The sequence below is a fragment of the Convolutriloba macropyga genome, unplaced genomic scaffold (assembly GCF_964194025.1).
Source record: "Convolutriloba macropyga unplaced genomic scaffold, txConMacr16.3 SCAFFOLD_2662, whole genome shotgun sequence".
Taxonomy (NCBI): Eukaryota; Metazoa; Xenacoelomorpha; order Acoela; family Convolutidae; genus Convolutriloba; species Convolutriloba macropyga.
Genome location: NW_027449915.1, coordinates 10,001 through 32,905, shown reverse-complemented (window position 1 = coordinate 32,905; position 22,905 = coordinate 10,001). Strand labels below are relative to the sequence as shown.

Here is a 22,905-nt window from a genome sequence, read left to right as displayed (position 1 = left end):
AAATCAATTATTGTTATGGTTATGAAAGCCATTAGCTAAATGAGAAATAGCTATAGAGGTTCACTTGTTCGTTCAATGGAAATACTTGGGAACTGTAATTATTCACAATATTACTTATGTCTACAAAATTAACCTAAAGTATAGACAAATATTAGTTTACTTTTTTTTGCGAAAAACCCCTGTCGATGCCGGGAAAATCATAACGAATTCTTAAGAAACATTAGTTTTTGAACAATTGCAGCTTCCCCGGGGACAAAAATGTTGTATTTGACCGTTAGTTGACACAGATAGATAATATAATAACAAAAAAGGGAAGTTAAAAAGTCTTTTTTTGTTTTTGGAAAAAATTGTTTTCAAAGTCATGAAAGCCATCAGCTATCTGCTCAAATAATAAAATTGGCTCTTTTGCTCCACTGTGAAGGGTGAATGAGACCTGTCGTTACTCAGAAAAAAAACTATATGACCAAATAAAAAGAAAGTAAGAACTACAGTTAAAACAAATGTGAAAAGTTCAATTAAATTTTTCGAGAAAGAGCAGTCGAAGCCGTTGAAAACATAATCTATGCCTTTAAAAGCCTTTATATTTTGATTGCTTCTTATTTTCAACGTCAATAGTGCAGTACGTGAACTGCAAAATAATGTGATAATGTAACGAAATGAGAAAAAAAAACGTGAAAAACCCGCCAATGCCTGAAAAGCAAAAGAAATTTTAAATTCTAGTAGTATCAACGCCAGAAAATCATGACTTTACTTTTTAAGCCGAAAAAAAATTAAGATTTAATTCAGTAGAAAGAAGACAATGAAGATGCATTCTATCTTTGCCAACACCAAGCTACAAGTTGACCAAAAAAATAGTGACAAGATTCAATTAGCCATTGTTTACTTAAAAATCAAACAAATTTAATAATCAAAACGACTGTAATCATTCAAGTAAAGAAACTAGAAACATTATTTGGAGTTGCTCAAGGAAGAAAATTGGACCTGTCAACAGTGAGCTTTGATTTGAATCGTTCTGTTTTTCAATTAATATAGAAAAGATTGTTTTTTTTAAAAACAAAAAGATTGACTGATTACAATCTGAACCATTTTCTGATTTTAAAAGTCATAGATCGGACCAAAACCAACATGGCTTTAATTGGTCGTCCATTAAGAACAGTCAATTGTTTCGAATGTTTTGAATCTAGATAAATTGTTTGTTAAAAATCAAATTAAAGGCTGTGTTTATGAAAATCATAGAGAAAATTTTGCAAAAAAAATGGCAAAATTTCAATTTCCGGCAACTCTCAATGATAGTAAATGTAGGACTAGTTCCTAATAATTGATTAAAATGATGTTATTAGTTGTTTTGGTTGTTTACATCCGGCAAGTTTTATCAGAATGGACTAAAGAAGCTTATCTCAGGCAGCTTTTTATGATAAAGGCTGAATTTTGATTTATTTATCAAAAATGTTCCAAAAAAATATATCAAAATCATCAACAAGAATTTTTCTCCAAAAAATTATATCAACAATGTTACTGTTAACAATTCTGGACAAAATTTTAGGCAAAGTTCCGGAAAATGTGAATAAAAATACACAAATCGGTCTAATATTCTCAAGAAATTAAACCATGATAACTCCCATGATAACTCATATATTGTTCAGATTTTTACTAAAGAGGTCAAAACACCAGAAGCTAAAAGTTTCGTCCGGCGTTCAAATTAGTGTCTTTTTTCATCAGATTAATAAAAAAGTTGCGGTTTACTTTTCTCAAAATTCTTGAGATCACTTTCTATTTTCATCTCTCTCAAAATATAAGTGCATCATTAACAAATTAGAAAATTTACATAGATTCATACTAAGACTTTTGTTGCAAATGATCTATATAACAATCGCTTTTGGTTATTTAGTACAATATCACAATCAATAAAAAGGCTCAAGAATGGAAGTCACAATTTCTGTGTTGTTGAGTCTTGAAAAGAACGTTTTTTTTATGAAGACAGTCTGAGTTATCCTGCAATTTCGCTATTTTGAGTTCCGCAAAACACATATAATTTACTCTAACTCTGACCATATGACCTGAGCGTAACGTCAAGGCAATTTCAGTGACGCCAAATATCAAGTCTAATGTCAGTTTTGATTCAAAACTATGATCATGTCACTTTCAAAAAGTAGCAGTCCTAGTCAAATCTCGGCCTAAACGATTTATTGAACGTTTGGTGTCATTTAATATTAGTTTTAAGTTGACCCATGAAAGTAGGAAGAAATAAACATGAAAACGTCCCACAGCACTCAAAAGTTTGAAACTTGCTCAAAAATTGTTCAAAATTTGCCTTTGACGTCGGAATCAATTTTCTCGTTTGCTCACGTGTGGGCGCATTATTGTTACAGACACCGTTGCCGTTAACCCAATTGTATTGCTGGCTGATATTACGTAACTCTGTCAAAATAGAACATGTGCCTGTTCCTCCGTAAAAAAATTATGGCAACCATGCTGGTAGTCTAACTTTGACTAGAGATATAATGAGTTTGCATTTCATCAACTCAGATATCTTTAGCGAGAGTCAATTTTTGTTCACACAATTTAATTGCGAACAAAAAAACCTCGAAAAATTCAACACTGTTCCAAAGAGCAGCAAGGAACATTGCATATCGGAAAAACTATCTGCTTAAACAAAATATAACTAAACAAAATATACTAAATTCATTTTAAAAAATTTGTAGTCATGATTTTGTTACTGTTTACTTTGTCAGCCATTAGTTCTTTATCAGAAGGCACTGATGTGCCTAAGCGTCACTCGGGGGGTGAATGGAAGATTAACCGGCCGTTCTTAGCTTTCATCTACAGCGATGAGAATAACTTCCAATACCTGGGGACTATCATAAAAGAGGACATTGTTCTCACTAAACGTAATTGGTGGTTTGAAGAAATGTACGTTTTCATTCGCGACAATTACACGACAGACTTTCTGTACAGAGGAGGCAAGTAATTTCTTCCTTTTCAAATGTTATTTTGTCAAATAGCGGCATGAGAACATATTCTACCATATGCAGACTCTTGCGAGCTATTTTTTAACACCTTGTTCTAAAGGAACTATGATTTTCATAAATTGAGAATTTTTCATGTTAAAAAATCATCCTTTCACGGACACATGATAAGAATGAATCTTTTTCTTAGAAGTGGGTCCCCGGGTTGACCCCATAAATCAAAAATAAAATTACAACTTCATTTTATCGCGTCTAATAAAAGTTGTAGTCATAAAATTTTCATAATGAGAACCTTCAGAAAAGAAATTCGCGAAGAAGGAGGGAAAAATTATCCATAACTAACTTTAAAAAATTTGAAATTTTCACTATTAAGCCAACAGCAAAGAGCGTTTTTTGTTTGAAAAGGTCATTGCATCCCCTAAATTAATCGATCAAAAGCCATTTAGTCAAGCGGAAGCGCATCTAGCAAATGGCAACGAAAAGTTGTGGTTATACAACTTCAGAGAACAGTTTTTGTTCAATTTTTCTTTGAAAGTACTAAATTTTTCAATTAATCATTAAAAATTAATCAATTAAAAAATAATAATCATTAAAAAACCATTATTCGTGTATCTTGACATTCAAATTTTGGTGAGCAATCACACCACGTCGGCTGATATTAAGCAAACATTCACCACATCAAGAATTGAAAAGCCGTATCTCACTGTTTTTTGGCTTTTAAATTTACCCCATCTTAGTTTATTAATTATACGTTTCAAGTTTACAAAGTGTTTGTTCCAATTGCTTTCCTGATTATTGTAGTCAGGTGCCTCTGATTAGAAAAAAATTTTAACAAAATTCAACGAAGCATAAAAGATATGATTTGAAAAAAAATTGGCTCATGTTTTCCTACTATAGACATATTTGAAAAAGTTCTTGATTAATTAAGCTATTGTTTTTTGTTATAATGTGCTTGCACTGACGTTATGATGCCGCTGTACTTGTCGCTTCCGATTTGTCGTGCGCTGCTCGCTCAACTTTCCGCCGGTGCTGTTCACGGTCGGTCGATCGTTGCTCGGCGTCTCTTCGGTCAATCATCCGTTTCGACAAGCGCTGCCCATTCTCCGTCCCGTCCCTCGCTCTTCCGTTCTGTTACTCGTTGATCGCTCTGTGTCCCAACCATAGCTCCTCCGTTCCGTTACTCTTTGCTGGTTCGATGGCACGTCCGATAACATCACCGTTATATTGCTAACTGCTGTAAAAAAAACATTGTAGTTGAAATAATTGAAAAAATACACATATTAACTGCCGTTTTCTCTCTCCCTTCTTGTGCCCTCCTCTCCTGGGACCACCCTTCAGACAGGTGCTATATGTTTATTTTTCTGTGCGTTTCTTGAGCTATGGGTTTTCTGTGCTTGTTTTGGAGCTCTGGCTTAACCGGATTTTATATGACTTAAAAGCCAATTTAGGACCTGTAATTTTTCTTAAACAATCAAAGCATTGCAGAGACTCACCTAACTACACGCACACTATTTGTGGTCTGAGAACATTAAGAAGAGCATAGAAAACATCTTTAAGAAACTGACAAGGTCTTATGGAGGAGTTGTTACCGAAGATTTTTAAGTTATGAGAAAATTGCAGTAAAAAATTTTCCTGTATGACAACGTTGTCATCATGCCAGTTTCCTATAACATTTTTGAATCATGAAAACAATGGGTTATAATAAGAAAGTGCTCTTATTAGAACTGTTTGTCAACCTAAAAACGCAACTAAAAAAACGCAAATTGATTTGACAACGTTTCAAGTGTACAAACTGAAATGTACGCACCAACAAAAATCTTTCATTTTTTCTTAAGAAAAATGATTTTATGATGTTTCAGCTCGCAGAATTATTATGCCCTCCAGTTAAAAATTTTTTGTTAAATGGTCGTTCAATAAGTAAAAAATTATCACATGCGCTTGGGGTCGTAAAAATATGTATCCATTAAATTGCGGGGGGATATTATAGATCCATAGATATACTACAGGTCTTTATTCCCTTAATCTCCTAGTGTAAGGTTCTGTATTTTCATTAGGTTGCCTATTACGGGAAAACAAAAGCGCCCAGATATCACCATTCCGAAAGGTTTACTTTTGGTGGTACGTCTTCTTCTTAGCGATCGAATTTTGCTCTTGGCTGTTTACAAGTGTTGATGGTAAAATTATAAATTACACAGTAGTAGGCTTTCGGCCTCGTCACGATGCACGCACATAATTTAAAAAAATTAATTAAGGCCGACAAGTCGATATATACTTAGTTCTCTGCCATTTATATGTTTCCGGGACTTTTGTATAAATAAGGCGGTTCAGCTCGCAGAATTATTATGCCCTCCAGTTGAAATTTTTTTGATAAATGGTCGTTCACTAAGTAAAAAATTAGCACATGCGCTTGGGGACGTAAAAATATGTATCAATTAAATTGCGGTGGGATATTATAGATCCATAGATATACTACAGGTCTTTATTCCCTTAATCTCCTAGTGTAAGATTCTGTATTTTAATTAGGTTGCCTATTACGGGAAAACAATAGCGCCCAGATATCACCATTCGAAAAGGTTTCCTTCTGGTGGTACGTCTTCTTATTAGCGATCAAATTTTGCTCTTGCCTGTTAACAGGTGTTGATGGTAAAATTATAAATTAAACAGTTGTAGGCTTTCGGCCTCGTCACGATGCAAGCACGTAATTAAAAAAAATTAATTAAGGCGACAAGTCGATATATACTTAGTTCTTTGCCATATATATGTTTCTGGGACTTTAGTATACATTAGGCGGTTTGGAGGGTATGGTTCGCATTCAACCTAATCAGAGGCGGGCTCGGGCTTTATTGCATCCTAATATAAAAAGCTTTCATGAATCTCAAAAATGGTCGACTTAAGATTTTACACGGAAATAATTACTTTTTTCCCTTATAAGTGTTATTAACTCCGTACTGTGTAAAGCTGCTACTACCATTCCTGCTTTGTAAAAAACTTAGGAGTGCTTTAAAGTGTTGGTGATCCCAGCTGAGTTAAGCCATATCGGCTTCGAAAAATCGCGGGGGCGCGCACAGATTTTTGGTCCCAACTTGTGAAAATTTGCAGATTTGACCAAAGTAGCGAATTTCTTAAAATTCTAAATTCTTACAGTTATAATTGAATTTAAGTAAATATCTGAGGACTCTACATTGCAAACATTTATTGGTGAACAGCTATTCAAAACAAAACTCAATTTCCTATATACCGCAGTCACATGCTCCCAGCTAATATAATATTTCAATTTGTATTACCTGACGCGCTTTTTTAGTTCTCAATATCAGTATTACTCATTTGGTCTAGTTGTTCAATTGATTGTTGGCTCGCTTGATGAGATGTTTAGGCCCCAATCTCCTCAATTTTTCATCCCTCAATTTACTTTTGTTCACATTTGCTTCCCGGAGAGATGTACACAGGTCCCGAAAAAGTTCCCCTGCCGATGGAATCCGCCAAGTGTTCGCAGTTTTTCTCAGGAGTTGGGCATCAAATTCGCCATTTCTCAAAAAACCACATAAAACTCAGCTTCTGTTCCAAGAATTCACAGACGTGTGTTTGTGTCTTCTCTTTGCACCCACTAGATTGAAATGCAATCAGGTTTGCCACCCCATTGGTGGTCAAGACAAGAGTTCCTTTATACAATCTACCCGCAACGGCCAACACTTCGTGCGATGAGTACTCCAAGCTTGTAAAAAAACTTCTGCTCAGTTTTTCTACCTTCCGCGCTTGCAGCTACTGCTCACTGTTAAGCTCTATTTGTCGTCCAGGCCCTCACAACACAAACCACTCTGCAGTTTCTATCTCTTCTTGACAAATTATTGCTCTTGGCTGTTAATAAGTATTGATGGTAAAAATATAGCCGCTAAACACTTGCAGGCTTTCGGCCTCGTCACGATGCACGCACATAATTTAAAAAAATTAATTAAGGCCGACAAGTCGATATATACTTAGTTCTCTGCCATCTATGTGTTTCCGGGACTTTTGTATAAATAAGCCGGTTCAGCTCGCAGAATTATTATGCCCTCCAGTTGAAATTTTTTTGTTAATGGTCGTTCACTAAGTAAAAATTTAGCACATGCGCTTGGGGACGTAAAAATATGTATCAATTAAATTGCGGGGGGATATTATAGATCCATAGATATACTGCAGGTCTTTATTCCCTTAATCTCCTAGTGTAAGATTCTATATTTTAATTAGGTTGCCTATTACGGGAAAACAATAGCGCCCAGATATCACCATTCGAAAAGGTTTCCTTCTGGTGGTACGTCTTCTTCTTAGCGATCAAATTTTGCTCTTGGCTGTTAACAATTGTTGATGGTGAAATTATAAATTAAACAGTTGTAGGCTTTCGGCCTCGTCACGATGCAAGCACGTAATTAAAAAAATTAATTAAGGCCGACAAGTCGATATATACTTAGTTCTCTGCCATATATATGATTCTGGGACTTTTGTATACATTAGGCGGTTTGGAGGGTATGGTTCGCATTCAACCTAATCAGAGGCGGGCTCGGGCTTTATTGCATCCTAATATAAATAGCTTTCATGAATCTCAAAAATGGTCGACTTAAGATTTTACCCGAAAATAATTACTTTTTTCCCTTATAAGTGTTAATAACTCCGTACTGTGTAAAGCTGCTACTACCATTCCTGCTTTGTAAAAAACTTAGGAGTGCTTTAAAGTGTTGGTGATCCCAGCTGAGTTAAGCCATATCGGCTTCGAAAAATTGCGGGGGCGCGTACAGATTTTCGGTCCCAACTTGTGAAAATTTGCAGATTTGAGCAAAGTAGCGAATTTCTTAAAATTCTAAATTCTTTCAGTTATAATTGAATTTAAGTAAATATCTGAGGACTCTACATTGCAAACATTTATTGGTGAACAGCTATTCAAAACAAAACTCAATTTCCTATATACCGCCGTCACATGCTCCCAGCTAATATAATATTTCAATTTGTATTACCTGACGCGCTTTTTTAGTTCTCAATATCAGTCTTACTCATTTGGTCTAGTTGTTCAATTGATTGTTGGCTCGCTTGATGAGATGTTTAGGCCCCAATCTCCTCAATTTTTCATCCCTCAATTTACTTTTGTTCACATTTGCTTCCCGGAGAGATGTACACAGGTCCCGAAAAAATTCCCCTGCCGATGGAATCCGCCAAGTGTTCGCAATTTTTCTCAGGAGTTGGGCATCAAATTCGCCATTTCTCAAAAAACCACATAAAACTCAGCTTCTGTTCCAAGAATTCACAGACGTGTGTTTGTGTCTTCTCTTTGCACCCACTAGATTGAAATGCAATCAGGTTTGCCACCCCATTGGTGGTCAAGACAAGAGTTCCTTTATACAATCTACCCGCAACGGCCAACACTTCGTGCGATGAGTACTCCAAGCTTGTAAAAAAACTTCTGCTCAGTTTTTCTACCTTCCGCGCTTGCAGCTACTGCTCACTGTTAAGCTCTATTTGTCGTCCAGGCCCTCACAACACAAACCACTCTGCAGTTTCTATCTCTTCTTGACAAATTATTGCTCTAAAGTTGTAATTCAATAATGACAACTTTTGTGATGCAGGTCATTATGAAAGCAATATATATGATGAAAAACCCTTCACTTTTCGGTAGAGCTTTTGAAACTTCTAAGAGGTCGAGGTAACACAATTTTAACGAAATTTATTAGTCCTCGTTTCGAGTTCCACGCCTTACTACTTGTTTTCCTGTGTATTGTTTCATTTGTTTCAAATGATTTCGACGGCCGTCACATGCTCCCAGCTAATATAATATTTCAATTTAGATTACCATACTCCCAGTTAGCCTCAAAAATGTACCTTATTACCTAAACTATCAATCGCTAATGTTTTAGCTCATTGGTTACGATTTTAATTGCCTCCATTCTATACTGTTTATCCCCTTTGGATAACTTAACAACACAACCAAAAGTACTCTCAGTAAAATTGTATCAAGAATAGAATCCTAATGAGTTTAGCTTCCTTTAGGGTTATCTGCACGTAAGACGCGCTTTTTTGGTTTTCAATATCAGTCTTACTCATTTGGTCTAGTTGTTCAACTGATTGTTGGCTCGCTTGATGAGTTGTTTAGGCCCCAATCTCCTCAATTTTTCATCCCTCAAGTTACTTTTTTTTCACATCTGCATCCCGGAGACATGTACACAGGTCCCGAAAAAGTTCCCCTCCCGATGGAATCCGCCAAGTGTTCGCAATTTTTCGTAGGAGTTGGGCATCAAATTTGCCATCTCTCAAAATACCACACAAAACTCAGCGTCTGTTCCAAGAATTCCAATACGTGTGCTTGTGTCTTCTCTTTGCACCCACTAGATCGAAATGCAATCAGCTTTGCCACCCCATTGGTGGTCAAGACAAGAGTTCTTTTATACCATCTATCCGCAAAGGCCAACACTTCGTGCGACGAGTACTCCAAGCTTGTAAAGAAAATTCTGCTCTATTTTCCGCGCTTGCAGCTACTGCTCACTGTTAAGCTCTATTTGTCGTCCAAGCCCTCACAACACAAACCACTCTGCAGTTTCTATCTCTTCTTGACAAATTATTGCTCTTGGCTGTTAATAAGTATTAATGGTAAAAATGTAGCCGCTAAACAGTTGCAGGCTTTCGGCCTCGTCACAATGCACGCACGTTGTTACAAAAATAACTAAAACGGCCGACAACTCGATATATACTTAGTTCTCTGCCATTTATGTGTTTCCGGGATTTTTTATATACATAAGTCGGTTTGGAGGGTATGGTTCGCATTCATCCTAATCAAACGCGGGTTCGGGCTTTATTGCATCCTAATATAAATAGCTTTCATGAGACTCAAAAATGGTCGACTTAAAATTCTACCCGCAAATCGTCAATTTTTCCCTTATAAGTGTTAATAGCTCCGTATTGGGTAAAGCTGCTACTACCAATGCTGTTTCGTAAAAAATTTAGGAATGCTTTAAAGTGTTGATGATCCCAGCTGAGTACGCCATATCGGCTTCGAAAAATCGCGGTGGCGCGCACAGATTTTCGGTCCCAACTTGTGAAAAATTGCAGATTTGACCAAAGTAGCGAATTCCTTAAAATTCTAAATTCTTTCAGTTATAATTGAATTTAAGTAAATATCTGAGGAGTCTACATTGCAAATGTTGGTGAACAGCTATTCAAAACAAAACTTAATTTCATATATACCAATCCAAAATGCAATGAGATCTGTTAATCGCAAAAATCGTTGTATGATTAATAGTCGCTTAGAAATGACGCTTCCTCCGCACTTGTTAGGTGTCATGGAAGCTGGGGTACTCTTACTTTTACGGTGTCCTTGATAGAAAGAGATGGCTTAATCCCTTTACCGCAACTTTGTTGATAACATTCTTTTCAACAAAACATTTCAATGATGACAACTTTTATGATGCAGGTCATTATGAAAGCAATATATATGATGACAGTTGCACCAAGTTTTCACCAGTTCTCAATAAGTGCATGCCAAACCCTTCATTTTTCGGTAGAATTTTTGAAACCTCTAAGAGGTCGAGGTAACCCGGTTTCAACGAAATTTATTCGTCCTCCTTCCACGCCTTACTGCTTGTTTTCCTGTGTATTGTTTCATTTGTTTCAAATGCTTTCGACGGCCGTCACATGATCCCAGCTAATATAATATCGATTACCTTACTCCCGGTTAGCCTCAAAAATTTGCCTTATACCTAAGCTATCAATCGCTAATGTTTTAGCTCATTGGTTACGATTTTAAATGCTTCCATTCTATACTGTTTATCCTCCTGGATAACCTATCAACACAACCAAATGTACCCTCAGTAAAATTGTATCAAGGTGTTTTGCTCTTTGCTAGAATAGAAACCTAATGAGTTTAGCTTCCTTTAGGGTTATCTGCACGTAAGACGCGCTTTTTTAGTTCTCAATATCAGTCTTACTCATTTGGTCTAGTTGTTCAATTGATTGTTGGCTGGCTTGATGAGATGTTTAGGCCCCAATCTCCTCAATTTTGCATCCCTCAATTTACTTTTTTTCACATTTGCTTCCCAGAGAGATGTACACAGGTCCCGAAAAAATTCCCCTCCCGATGGAATCCGCCAAAGTGTTTGCAATTTTCCATAGGAGTTGGGCATCAAATTTGCCATTTCTAAAAAAATCCACACAAAACTCAGCGTCTGTTCCAAGAATTCCCAGACGTGTGTTTGTGTCTTCTCTTTGCACCCACTAGATTGAAATGCAATCAGGTTTGCCACGCCATTGGTGCTCAAGACAAGAGTTCTTTTATACGATCTATCCGCAAAGGCCAACACTTCGTGCGATGAGTACTCCAAGCTTGTAAATAAACTTCTGCTCTATCTTCGGCGCTTGCAGCTACTGCTCACTGTTAAGCACAATTTGTTGTCCAGGCCCTCACAACATAAACCACTCTGCAGTTTCTATCTCTTCTTGAGAAAATATTCAGTCCGCGATAATCATTTGTGGCAGAATGAAAAAGGAGCTCATCTTCGGCTTATTTCAAATCTTGCTCTTAGCGAATAGAGCTTTAGTTAGCTACTCTACAAAGACCCTAACCTTACCAAATGTTTATCTTACCAAACCTATATTTGCCGCTAAACAGTTTTACCGGCGTTGTGATACCACAGTTTTGTTTCTTTGATGATAGTTTGTTTTGTCAGTCCAAGCTTTCGTTTGCTTTTGTTTAACTTGAAGGCAGAAATTTACCACTCCAATAATTTAAATAGTACGGATGAATAATCGCTGGCACCATGAATGATTGAAAAGCAGGTTAGTGAGAAGATAAATTGAATATTCTTACGGATTTTGGTTGAATGAGCCAGGATCAAAGGGAAATTTTTTGCAGACGAAACTCATCTCAGCGGAGACTGGCAAGAGTTTGCGCTCAATTGTGTCAGAGAAACTGTCCAATGTTTTTCTCCTACTCATATTCACCTGCCATCTTCTCTGATGATCTATCGTCTCACTTCAAGATTCGTTTTCAGCAGCTTCTTCAAAAATTCTTGGGATGTTGTTTCTCATCGTCTTGGTTCTTTCATCTCGTAGCCTGCTGAAGATGTCTCGATGGGTCTGCAGGGTTGAAAAAGCCTTCCCAGCAACCATAGTGGATTCCGTAGAGCAGCAGCTGATTTCTCAAGAACAGGTTCTGACGGGAAAGTTTCCCGTTTATTTTTTTACGGGACCTTTCAGGGAAGCCTGGGTTTGTGATAGGGAGTCTGAGAGGTTTTCTAACTCTCCACATTTGACCACTTCACTATGAGCAACCTTTTGATCTGAGAACACCCTTTTGATGTCCGTTTGATTTTCTGAGTGGAACAGAATGACCGCCCTTTTTTGTGTCCCCATCCGAATTTCATATGTTTTTGGTGAGTCTTCTGTTTTTCTTCTGACTGAGCCATGTCGCGAATCGGCAAGTATCAGTTCGATTATCTAAGGGTTTGAAGCTGGCTGGGTGTCCTGGAATTCTTCATTGACTTCAATCGTTGAATCAAAACATTCACACAATGAAGTCATATCAAAATTGTTTTCTCTGTGAAAAACTTCATCCACGAGCTCTTCTTTTTGTCGTCAACCGTTTTTTTCTCGATCAATTCTTTGTTATGTGCCACATGTTTGGCGTCGTCAATACCGTTTACAGTGCTAAGCCGCTTGTGGCGTGACGAATTCTGTACGATTATGTCAACCGAAATTTTCTTCATCTGCACCACTTTCGTCAATAGATACAATGTACGCAGCACTTCCCATGTTAACTTTTTCAACATTTGACGGTTATCCAGTCTTGTTGGTCAGAATATCGCTCTTGCATCTTTGTTTCGACAAGTGTTTTCAATTCCGTGGCGCTCTTGCTGACTACTGGTTGAGACTCTCACTCTTTTTGTGTCCAATTGATCAGCTAATATTACAGATTGTGAATCGCTTCTTGTGGGTTCTTCGTGGTCAATCAGCTTTGTGTGGTTCACTGATGAGGCTCGTGCAGTTTTGGCTTGCAAATCTGTTTGGCTGATTGATTTTTTCCGCTTGAGTATTTACGTTCAACTTTAAACCAAGCGGCATCGCTTGTCTCCTTTCCCCTGATTGGAGGGGATGTCGTTTCCCGTAAAAGGTTCTTCGAGTGCTTCAACTCTTGCTTCCATTGGATCGGGTTTGCTCACTTCGTTTTGTTCCAGCTCGTCCTCCACTGATTGCATGTCGGTCAAAAGAACAGACATTTGGCTCCAGTATTGACTTATAGGTAATCGCTGTCAGATCTCATCTGAGACACCTCGCAGCAGGTTGTACACTCGAGAGTACACTGCATCTACCTGGTCTAGTTCTGGTTTTTGCACCACTCGTTTATTCGTACCGCAACCATTTCATCTGGCTCTTGAAACTTCAGATCATTTAAGGCAACCTCAATTGCATTGTCCAGTTCGCTACAAGTCTCCAGTGTTATCAATTTTGCGGCAGAGCTGGCTTTGTTGTAAAACACTGCCTCCCCAACAACGCTAGCAGAGCCAAAAGTAATTGATTGCGTCCGTTGAGTCTCAAGTTTTAGGGACCCGCTGTGACTAGCTGCCGTCTCCTGTGGCTGTTAACGTGCCTCTGCATCCCGGATTTTAGAGTTTTTCGGTGATAGCAATTGAATGTTGTTTGCCTTATCTTCTGCCTGCTGAACTTTTTCAGAGTAACCATAGTTTATGTTCGCTTCTATCTCTCTGACCAAATCCTCGCAGCCTTTTGCAAACATTGTACCGATGGTTTTTTCATTCCATTCGACATCATCGATGCATTCCAGTTTCATCTTCCACTGGAAAAATCGTTCAGCAAAATCTGTTACCAGCTCAAAAGTATCTTGTTCTGGATTTGCGTCCATGGCATGTTGAATGACGCTCAGCCTCCGACTGACACCGTTCGTTTCTACATTCCGCTCATAATCTTGTTCACTGGTACTCGTGAGTGGCGCTTCGGAACTTATCTGGTTTCTTAATTTTGATAGATTATCTGGTAGATGAGTTGTGTTCTAACTTAATCTCGCATCCTCTCCAACACTTCTTTTGAAATTAGCCCCTCAGCCGCCATATGGCGCACTATTCGCTCCATTGCAACAGCATCTCTATGAGATAAGGGTCGAAACACATCGTAAAGTTTTAGCATCAGTCTCACTTTCTCCTCCTTTCCGGGTCCACACTCGCTCACCACGTTTTCTGATCTTGAGATGAAGATGGACCAACTTTATTTGTCCCATCGGCTACTATCTCTGTTCAAAACCATGCCCCTTTAACTAGTTCTGTCGTTCATTTGATTCGTGTAATTTGAAGAAGATAGCGCACTCAAGATCGCCACTGTAAGATTTTGTTTTTTAATTAGGCCATCTATTACGTGAAAACAACAGCGCCCAGATCTCACAATCCCAAAAGATTTTGTTTTGGTGGTTTGTCTTCTTCTGAGCGATTGAACTCCCGTACCTTGCACTTGGCTGTTAACAAATGTTGATGGTAAAAACGAATAAGTTAATAACAATTATATGATTACAATAAAACTAGAGACATCGAGTAAAATTCACTATCGCAATCAAATTAACTACTAATACAACTAGATCTAACGCAAGCAACCGCAAGCTTGGAATAATAAATAATGTTTTTTTCAGTTCAACTCTACATTATTACCGATTGCTGCTGGTACTCGAACGTAAACAGCACAGCTCTAATTATCCCTCAGCTAATAAGAGACTGATGAACCAGAGTCTAAAAACAACAAAAACTCTGCTCGATCAATCAGGCAACTCCTCCCAACAACTATTACTCCTTAATTCCGACTATTCAGAGCTTCGTGCTCAGTCGCTCCGCCAAAAATACACAGTGCCGCTAATAACAATTGCATGAGCCTCTCGCTCTTTAAAATTGGTAAAATCCACAAAACAATCAGTTAATAATTTGCTCACGGTTACCAATTTCTGCGCTTTGCTTATATTGTAATCCGCTCACATACTGAGCTGAGCAAACAATTTATTTGCTTAAACAAACAACCGTCACTATGACAAAAGTATTCAGCTTTCCAGATTGCTGTTGGCCACTTTTTTGCATTCCGTAAAACTAATGTCATAATACGGTGGCGTGTTAAGTACCAAAAGCTCTTAATAAGGTCAGTCAAGACGGCCTCCAAATCAAATACAGATTACGACACATATACAAGTTCCAAGCCTTTCCGGGGTAACGGGCATTTTGTTTACAAAGGGGACTTCCTAGGGTACGGAATATATACCAGCTTAACAGTTGCAGGCTTTCGGCCTCGTCACGATGTACCCACGTAATTACCAAAATAATTAAAATAGCCGACAAATCGATATATATTTAATTCACATCCAATTATATGTTTCGGTGACTTTTGTTTGCAAAAGGCGGTTTGGGGTGTATGAATCGCATTCATCCTAATCAGACGCGGGCTCGGAGTTTTATTGCATCCTAATATGAATAGCGTTCACGAAACTTAAAATATGGTCGACTTAAATTTTTACCCGAAATTTATCATTATTTTCCCTTTTAGGTGTTTATAGCTCCGTACTGGGTAAAGCTGTTATTACCAATCCTGCTTTGTAAATAGCGTAGGGGTGGTACCCTATGGTGTTGCTGATCCCAGCTTGGTTCAGCCATATCAGCTTCAAAAACTAGGGGGAGTGTACAAATTTTCGGTCCCATGTAAAATTTTCAGATTTGAACAAACTAGCGAATTTTTTAAAAATCTGAATCTTTTGTTTTTATATTGAATTGAATGTAAATAAGTATATGAGGATTCTACATCGCAAAAAACTGTCGGCCAACATTAGCAGGCAGCTATTCAAAACAAAACGCAACTTCATATTAATCAATGCAAAACGCATTGAGGTCGGTTAATCGCTAGAATTGTTCTATGAAAAACAGTCGCTTGGAAATGTCTATTCTTCCGCACTTGTTAGGTGTCATGGAAGCTAGGGTACTCTTATTTTAATAGTTGTCTTTGATAGAGAGAGTTGGTTTAATCGTTTTTAACGCGACTTTGATTATAACATTCATTTCATGAAAACAATTCAATGATGACAGTTTTTATGTTCCCGGTCATTATGAAAGCAATACATGTGATAAAAGTTGCATCAAATTTTTACCACTTCACAATAGCGCATTCAACGCTATTCAGTTTTTGATAGAATATTTTTAACTTCTAAGAGGTTGAGTGAGAACAGTTTAAACGAAATTGTTTCGCTCTCGTTTCCCGTTCCAGGCCTTAATTCTTGTTAATAAATTTTTTTGTGAATAAAATTTTTTCGTCAATTTCATATCTTTTTCTTGATGATATTGGTAAATTTTGATCAGTTTATGAGGGATCCTAATATCAACAAATGTCTGAAGAAAAGAAAGTTTTGCGATCATTTGAAAGTCGATCTAACGTAGAATATGGAATCGAAAAATTTTGTGATTTTTGTGTTACATGGAGTTATCGAGGTTGAAATTTTAGTGAATAGTCGACAAAAAACTTTAGTTTTTTCATGTTTTGCGTTCTTTTTAACAAATTTTCTCATTTTTGCTAAAACTCGTTAAATTAGTTACCGACAATGTTACTGATTTTTACTTTTAAGGGCAGAGCAGAATGGCTGATTGGTTTTATCAAAGTTTTTTGGTTAATATTTCTTTTCTTTTTTTTTCGAATTTAAGATTTTTAAAATCAAAAATGGCTCAAAAAACGTTTTTTTTATCCAACCTGCTTAATTAGTTCAGATATGCAGGAAGTAGAGACCTAATATCACCTATAACAATCTCTGGAAACTCCTATGAAGGCTTCTGTGTTTTTGCTACATATAGGAGTGTAATGGAGTCAAAATTTTTCTAGATCTTCTGAAAAATTCCTTCAATAAATAAACAAAAGACATTTGTTTGGTTTGTTGTAATCTTGCATTTGCTAATTTATCTATTTTGCAGACATGTGGAAAATTTATTTTGTGTTGGACGCGCGACAAAGTCAGCGCTACGTTTGGGCTAATCTTACATTCCTACCATCAATTACTTGTCAGTTTCTATTTGGCCACGTTCTGTTTCCAAAAATTTTTGCATTTCTTTTGAATTTTGATTACAGACATGAATAAATTTAAATATAGGCTCAATTTTCTGACCGAACCTATTTACAATAAAATGAGGCCCATTGGTTTGCTTTCATTTGTTCATTTGTCATTGCTTTTACAAACTCCGGCTTTCATTCTATTAATCATAGATCCAATTGGGTTCCTTAAGAGCTATAGATGAACCTAAAGAAATGTTTGCAGTTGTTATCTAATGCCTCTTATGACTTCAAACAAAATTGTTTTAAGATAATGTCAGTGAAGTTGGGAAGTTTGCCAATTCTTTTAGTTTTATTTCTGTCCACAAATAGCTTAGTCCTGATATATACAGGGCAAAACTAATTCCAAGTCAGAGAAAAGAACATTTTTTGGTCTTATAGTTAACAAACGATTTCTTGGTTTTCTTACTACAAAACTAATAAAAGCTTTGTGATTTTGGCATATTTAACAAGAGTTTAGGCTGTTCATTGATCATTTTCGAGTTATTGCGAGAAAGAAAGCTCCAATTGGCACAAAAAAATGATTAAAAGAACATTTTTTTTTGTTTTTCTCTTTTTGTCTTTTTTTTGTTCGCATACAGTATATTCTGGTCAATCAAGGGTCTGACAGCTTTTCTGGATAATTAAATGAATCTATTTACTGATTTAAGTTTACAGCTAACAATTTTTTAGTAATTTTTACTTAATTTTTTTGTAGGAAATTTTGCTTCCCAATTTTCGTTCTCACCGTCGACACCAAATACTTACTCTCATAATTGACAGGACTCATCACCTTTTAGCTCCAACCAGAATTGTTGTTGTTGTCTATTATTTCATTGGTTTCTATAGAGCTTAGAAATGTTTTCTTACAAAAACATCTTGTGTTATCGGTAATGGTCAAAATTTGTTGTTCTTTTTTGTTGTCTTTCTAATTATTAAAAGGAAGTTTTTCTTTAGTTTTTTATCTTTTATTTGTGCTTTTCGGTTCGCTGCATTTTTTTAAACCGTTTTGTTTAGGTATGTGTCAATTTCAAAATAACCTGATGGTATATTAAATCAACAGCTTTTTTTTCATTCCCTTGTTTGCTACCCGGACTTGAGTCTCCGATCAGTTCAACGCTGAAACTGCACATTTCAAGAAAGAGAACATAATTAAGATCCGAAATATGGCGTCTCAAAAAAAATTTACGGTTCTTTATGATCATTTTTTCTGAATTAGGATTACATTGATGTGATAGAGTTCGACCACGCTAAATCTATCCTGTGTGTTCTGAAAATTACATCATCCCAAAAAAAGGCTGATCAGAACATTGTCATACAATTGTAGCTTATAGCTGGTAATAACTATAGTATTATACGCACTGTTATTAAAAAACTAGATTGTTGGCATTTATCAAAAGCTGATTTAGCTTAGTGGTTACCACTTGCTACGCATGTTAATGTTACAAGTACCCACGCGGATGTTCGAATCATATGTAACGCTAACTTTGTTGCCGGGAGTTAAATTGAAAATTTTTTGTTTTCATGCAAGTAAAATTTACTCAGATATGAAGACTAGCCAGTGTAAATTGGGAGATGAACAGAGTAATGGCCATCATTAAAAATGTCTCTATAATAGCCCTTTCCACTTTTTGTACACAATGAGCTGTTTGTTTTTCAAATGCTGAATAAGTATCAAAATGATTTCTTTGTGCGTAGACCGACTTCAGCGTGTTTTCTCTAATCGATTTTCAATTAGGTCCGATCTACTTGTGGGTTGGGGAATTAAATACTCAAGTGGATTTTCTTTTGTTAAGTCCATTTTGACCGGTCGATATCTTTATCGTAGAGAATTGAAACTGGTTTTATTAGAAAGCCGCCAGTCCAACGTTTAATTTGATAATTAAAAACTTTTTGTTTTTGATTTTAACAGATTACTATCGGCGTTTAAAATTTTGTGAATAGCAGACAACAATCCTTTGTTTTTATGAATTTTTGCTTTCTTTTCACCACAGTTTCGTCAACTTTGCTAAAATTTGTTGAAGATGTTAACGACAAAAGTAAAGATTTTGTTTTTAAAGGTAGCGGACGCTTGTCGATTGGTTTTATCCGATTTCTTTTGCTTAATATTTTTCCAATTTTTGTCCGAGTTCCAGACTTTTTAAAATCAGAAATGGCTTAAAATACGCTTTTTTATCCCGCTTGTTTAAATAGTATAGATATGCCGGAATTAGAGACCTAGCATCCACTGTCTTAATCTTTGGAAACTCCGATAAAGGCTTTTTGTGTTTTTGCTACATATAGGAGTGTAATGGAGTTAAAACTTTTCGCTTTTTTTGAAAAATTCACTAAATAATTAAACAAAAGGGATAAATTGTTTTGGTTTGTTGTAATCTTGTATTTGCTAATTGATATATTTTGCAGACATGCGGAAAAATTATTTTCTTTTTGGACGCGCAACAAATTCAGCGGTAAGTTTGGGCTAATCTTGGACTCTTACCATCAATTACTATTCATATTACAATTGGCTGCGGTCTGTTTCGAAAATTATTTGCATATTTGATTTTTATGTTGATTACTGACAACAAAAGTTTTAAAAAGACAAAATTACCGACAGATCCAATTTACAACAAATTGAGGCCAATTTTTTTTGTCTCTGACAAATTGTTTTTGTTAATTTAATTTGAGTTCTTTTTTGCTTTCAATTGTCATTCCTTTTGTAGACACCCAATTTCGTCCTTTTAATCATAGATCCAAATGGGATTCTTAGGAGCCTTTGGTGAACCTATAAATATGCCTTCAGCTGATATCTAGTATGGCCTTATGACTTTTAATTAATTAATTTGAAGAGAATGTCAGTGAAGTTTCGAAGTTTGCCAGTTTTTTATCTTATTTCTGTCCACAAATAGCTTATGTAGTGGTCTCGATATATACAAAAATAAGTTATTCCAAGTGAGGGAAAAAATTTTGTTGTTGTTATCAGAAATTACACAGCTCTAATTGGCACCGAAAAAATGCGCAAAAGAACATTTTTTAAAGATTTCAATCAAAAGCCATAGTTTTAACGGCTGCAAAACTTTTCTCTAGCAAGTTTTGGTTATTGCATTTTTCTGCGTCTTGTTAAGGCTCTTTTTTTTGTCGTACGGCATATTCATGCCAATCGAAAGCCTGACCACTTCTATGGATAATTAAATGAATCTGTTTATTGATTTCAGTACACATCTAACGGCTTTTTATTGATTTATCGATAGTTTTTGTGAAAGAAAGTATTTGTTCTTCACGATTTTTGTTCTCACTGTGGTCAAAAAACAACTTAAACTCATACTTGACAGGACTCAACTATTTTTAGCTCCAAGCATTTTTTGATGTTGTGTATGCCTACATTGAAGTCTATAGAGATTAGATATTTGTTCTCATAACAATTTCTTGTGTTATCGATACTGGTCAAAATTTGAGGTTTTTTTTGTTTTTCGCACAGATAGTTTTTACCAGAAAGACCAAGTTAAAATCAAAAGAGACCGAACCAAAAAGTTCAAACATTTTTTGTGGTTTTCATGGTCTAATAGTTTTAGCGACTTCAACACTGTCGTTTCGAGAAATTGTCATTGTCATCTTTTATTGTCTTATGACTTGACTCACAAAAAACAAGCACATTTTGCTTCCCGAGCAATTGCAAGTTTGTTGCTCTGCTTTTTGTAGACATTGAATTTTGGTCGTAATTATTGTTTGCTTTTATTTCATTTTTATCTATTTGTAATTAGATTAGTTGTTTGTTGAACGATATGTGATTTTCTATCACTTTGTCATTTGGTAGGCAATTACATCAAAACGTGGATGAGCGGGGTCGGGACATTATGTGCGAACGCACGTTACCGAGCCTCCTTTTTTGGTATCTACATTCCCGTTTCATTAAGAAGCTGCTTTTCTATTGGAATAAAGATTTATTAAAGCGTTTTGGTTTTGAAAAAATATGGATGTAAGATCTAAGTTTTCTGCTTACCCAAGAACTTTTTTTTATTTATCAAAACTTTTTTCAAGTTATTGTGAATCATACTGCCTTGATAAGAGAAGATTCTGTCTTCAGAACAAAAGTAAGCATGAGGGTTATGCTGAAACATTCTGTGTCACCCATCAAGATGTACGAGGCCTCTTGCATAGATTGAGAAATGAGAAAAAACCAAAAAAATTGACAACAAATCCGACCTCTTTTATGACCATCTTGATCTGACCATCTATTGAACACGAACTGATTCAAAATTTTTCATCTCAAGTATACTTTAAAGAAAAAAAATAAAAGTATGTTAAAGAATCATCCAGAATGCAAAATATACGGTAAATGGATTCGGAAGATTTACTCCTGTCTAAAGCATCTTAATTGTTTTATTCGTCATTTTTTGTTTAACTGATTCAATCAAAGTCGAAGTTTCAGACTCATGCAATAATTGCCCTCATAACTCTGCTCATTACTTCTTTAGCTTTTTATCATGATTGACCGTAACGGTTGCATAAACCTAAGCTACATTACAAAGTGACAACCAGAAATAAAGTTGAACAAAAAACAGCTGGTGAATTTTAGGAGTGAAGAAAGAAGATTTGATAAAGGTGGTTGAATTTATTCACTTGGATCAAGACCCCGACAATATTGACCTATCTAAAGATCTAAGCCTAATGCGACTGGAGAAGAAGCTGTCCCCTGATAAGGTTCTGAAACCCTGTGAATATCTGGATTACTCTTCTTTGCTATACGATCTGGCACTTTATTCAATCTACGATCCCGAAATGGTTGGTTCTTCACAACTTAGCAGGCCTAAAAGCTCTCTGAATGCATTTTTTTCAAAACTGTGAAAAAATGCGAGAACTCCAAGAAACCCATCTCATGCGTCTTAAAATAACGACGAGAAACGACGACTTTTTGTAGGAAATCATCGTTTTCGTCGTTTTTTCGTCATTTTCTTCGTTTTGGTAGTTTTCGTTGTCTTTTCTTTGTAAGAAAAGAAGTTCTTAGTCCTTCTTTCGTCGTTTCTTACGTCATTTTTTCTAAGGAGTCCTCTTTTTCCCGTGTCAACACCCCATGATTACCCCCAAACTGATGTAAGAGAAGGCCCGGACCGAATGTCAAGTGATAATCAGTACTGATTCAGTGAAATGGCAGGTTTTGGATCCGTACTGTATCAGAGCTCTGATCATGTCACTTTTTAGACTTCGCACGTCTTAAATCAAGTTCTAAGTCTTGGCAAGTCTTGAATCAATTCTTGGCCAAGACTTGACAAGTCTTGGCCAGGAATTTACCCGTCATGGGTCAAGTATTAAGCACAGTTTTTTTTGTTGGTTTGCTTTAGTTCGGTAACGCAAGAGGAAAACCGCCACAGCGCTTTGTCTTTCCAAATTCAGAAAAGAAGTACGAGACAACACGATCACTTCCACAAAGTTCACTTGATAGAGAATAAAAAAATCTGATTTCGCCCAATGATACCAGCCATGGCCATTGTTTCTGCCCATTGAAAAAAGGGTTTTTGGGTAGATGTATGGGACATTTGAAAGTTGGTATATGGTCAAATCAGAAATAGATTGGTAAGATTAGCAAAGATTTGCTAATTTTGAAATGAATGAATTTTTAAACTTGCCATGTAATGGTCCAGACTTGACTCAAGACTTGCCAAGTTTTGGCCAAGGTTTGACTCAGACTTGACAATTTTTGAGCAAGTATTGACATGTTTTCACAGGTGTTAAGACTTGAGATAAGACGTGATCAGTAAAGATCTGTCAATTCAAGACTTGTATTTCACTGAAGAAGTACTGATGAAGATCTGAAATTCTTCCCGGGATGTAGTTGGCTATTGGGGGAAATCTATGTGAGATTAGAGGAATCTATTCTGTTTCGGCCCCCCCGTGTTTT

The 22,905-nt window shown here is 36.3% G+C and overlaps 1 protein-coding gene across 1 annotated transcript in view; it reads left to right on the top strand.

Annotated features, from left to right (window-relative positions):
* Nucleotides 1-2,488: 2,488 nt before the first annotated feature.
* LOC142355416 (uncharacterized) overlaps nucleotides 2,489-22,905 on the top strand; it is a gene marked incomplete at its 3' end in the record, with an annotated part of 27,527 nt that continues 7,110 nt past the window's right edge. Inside the window, exons 1-2 of the mRNA XM_075407602.1 lie at nucleotides 2,489-2,960; nucleotides 21,586-21,791. Of these exons, the coding sequence (XP_075263717.1) occupies nucleotides 2,705-2,960; nucleotides 21,586-21,791 (462 nt within the window). The remainder of the gene's footprint in view (nucleotides 2,961-21,585; nucleotides 21,792-22,905) is intronic.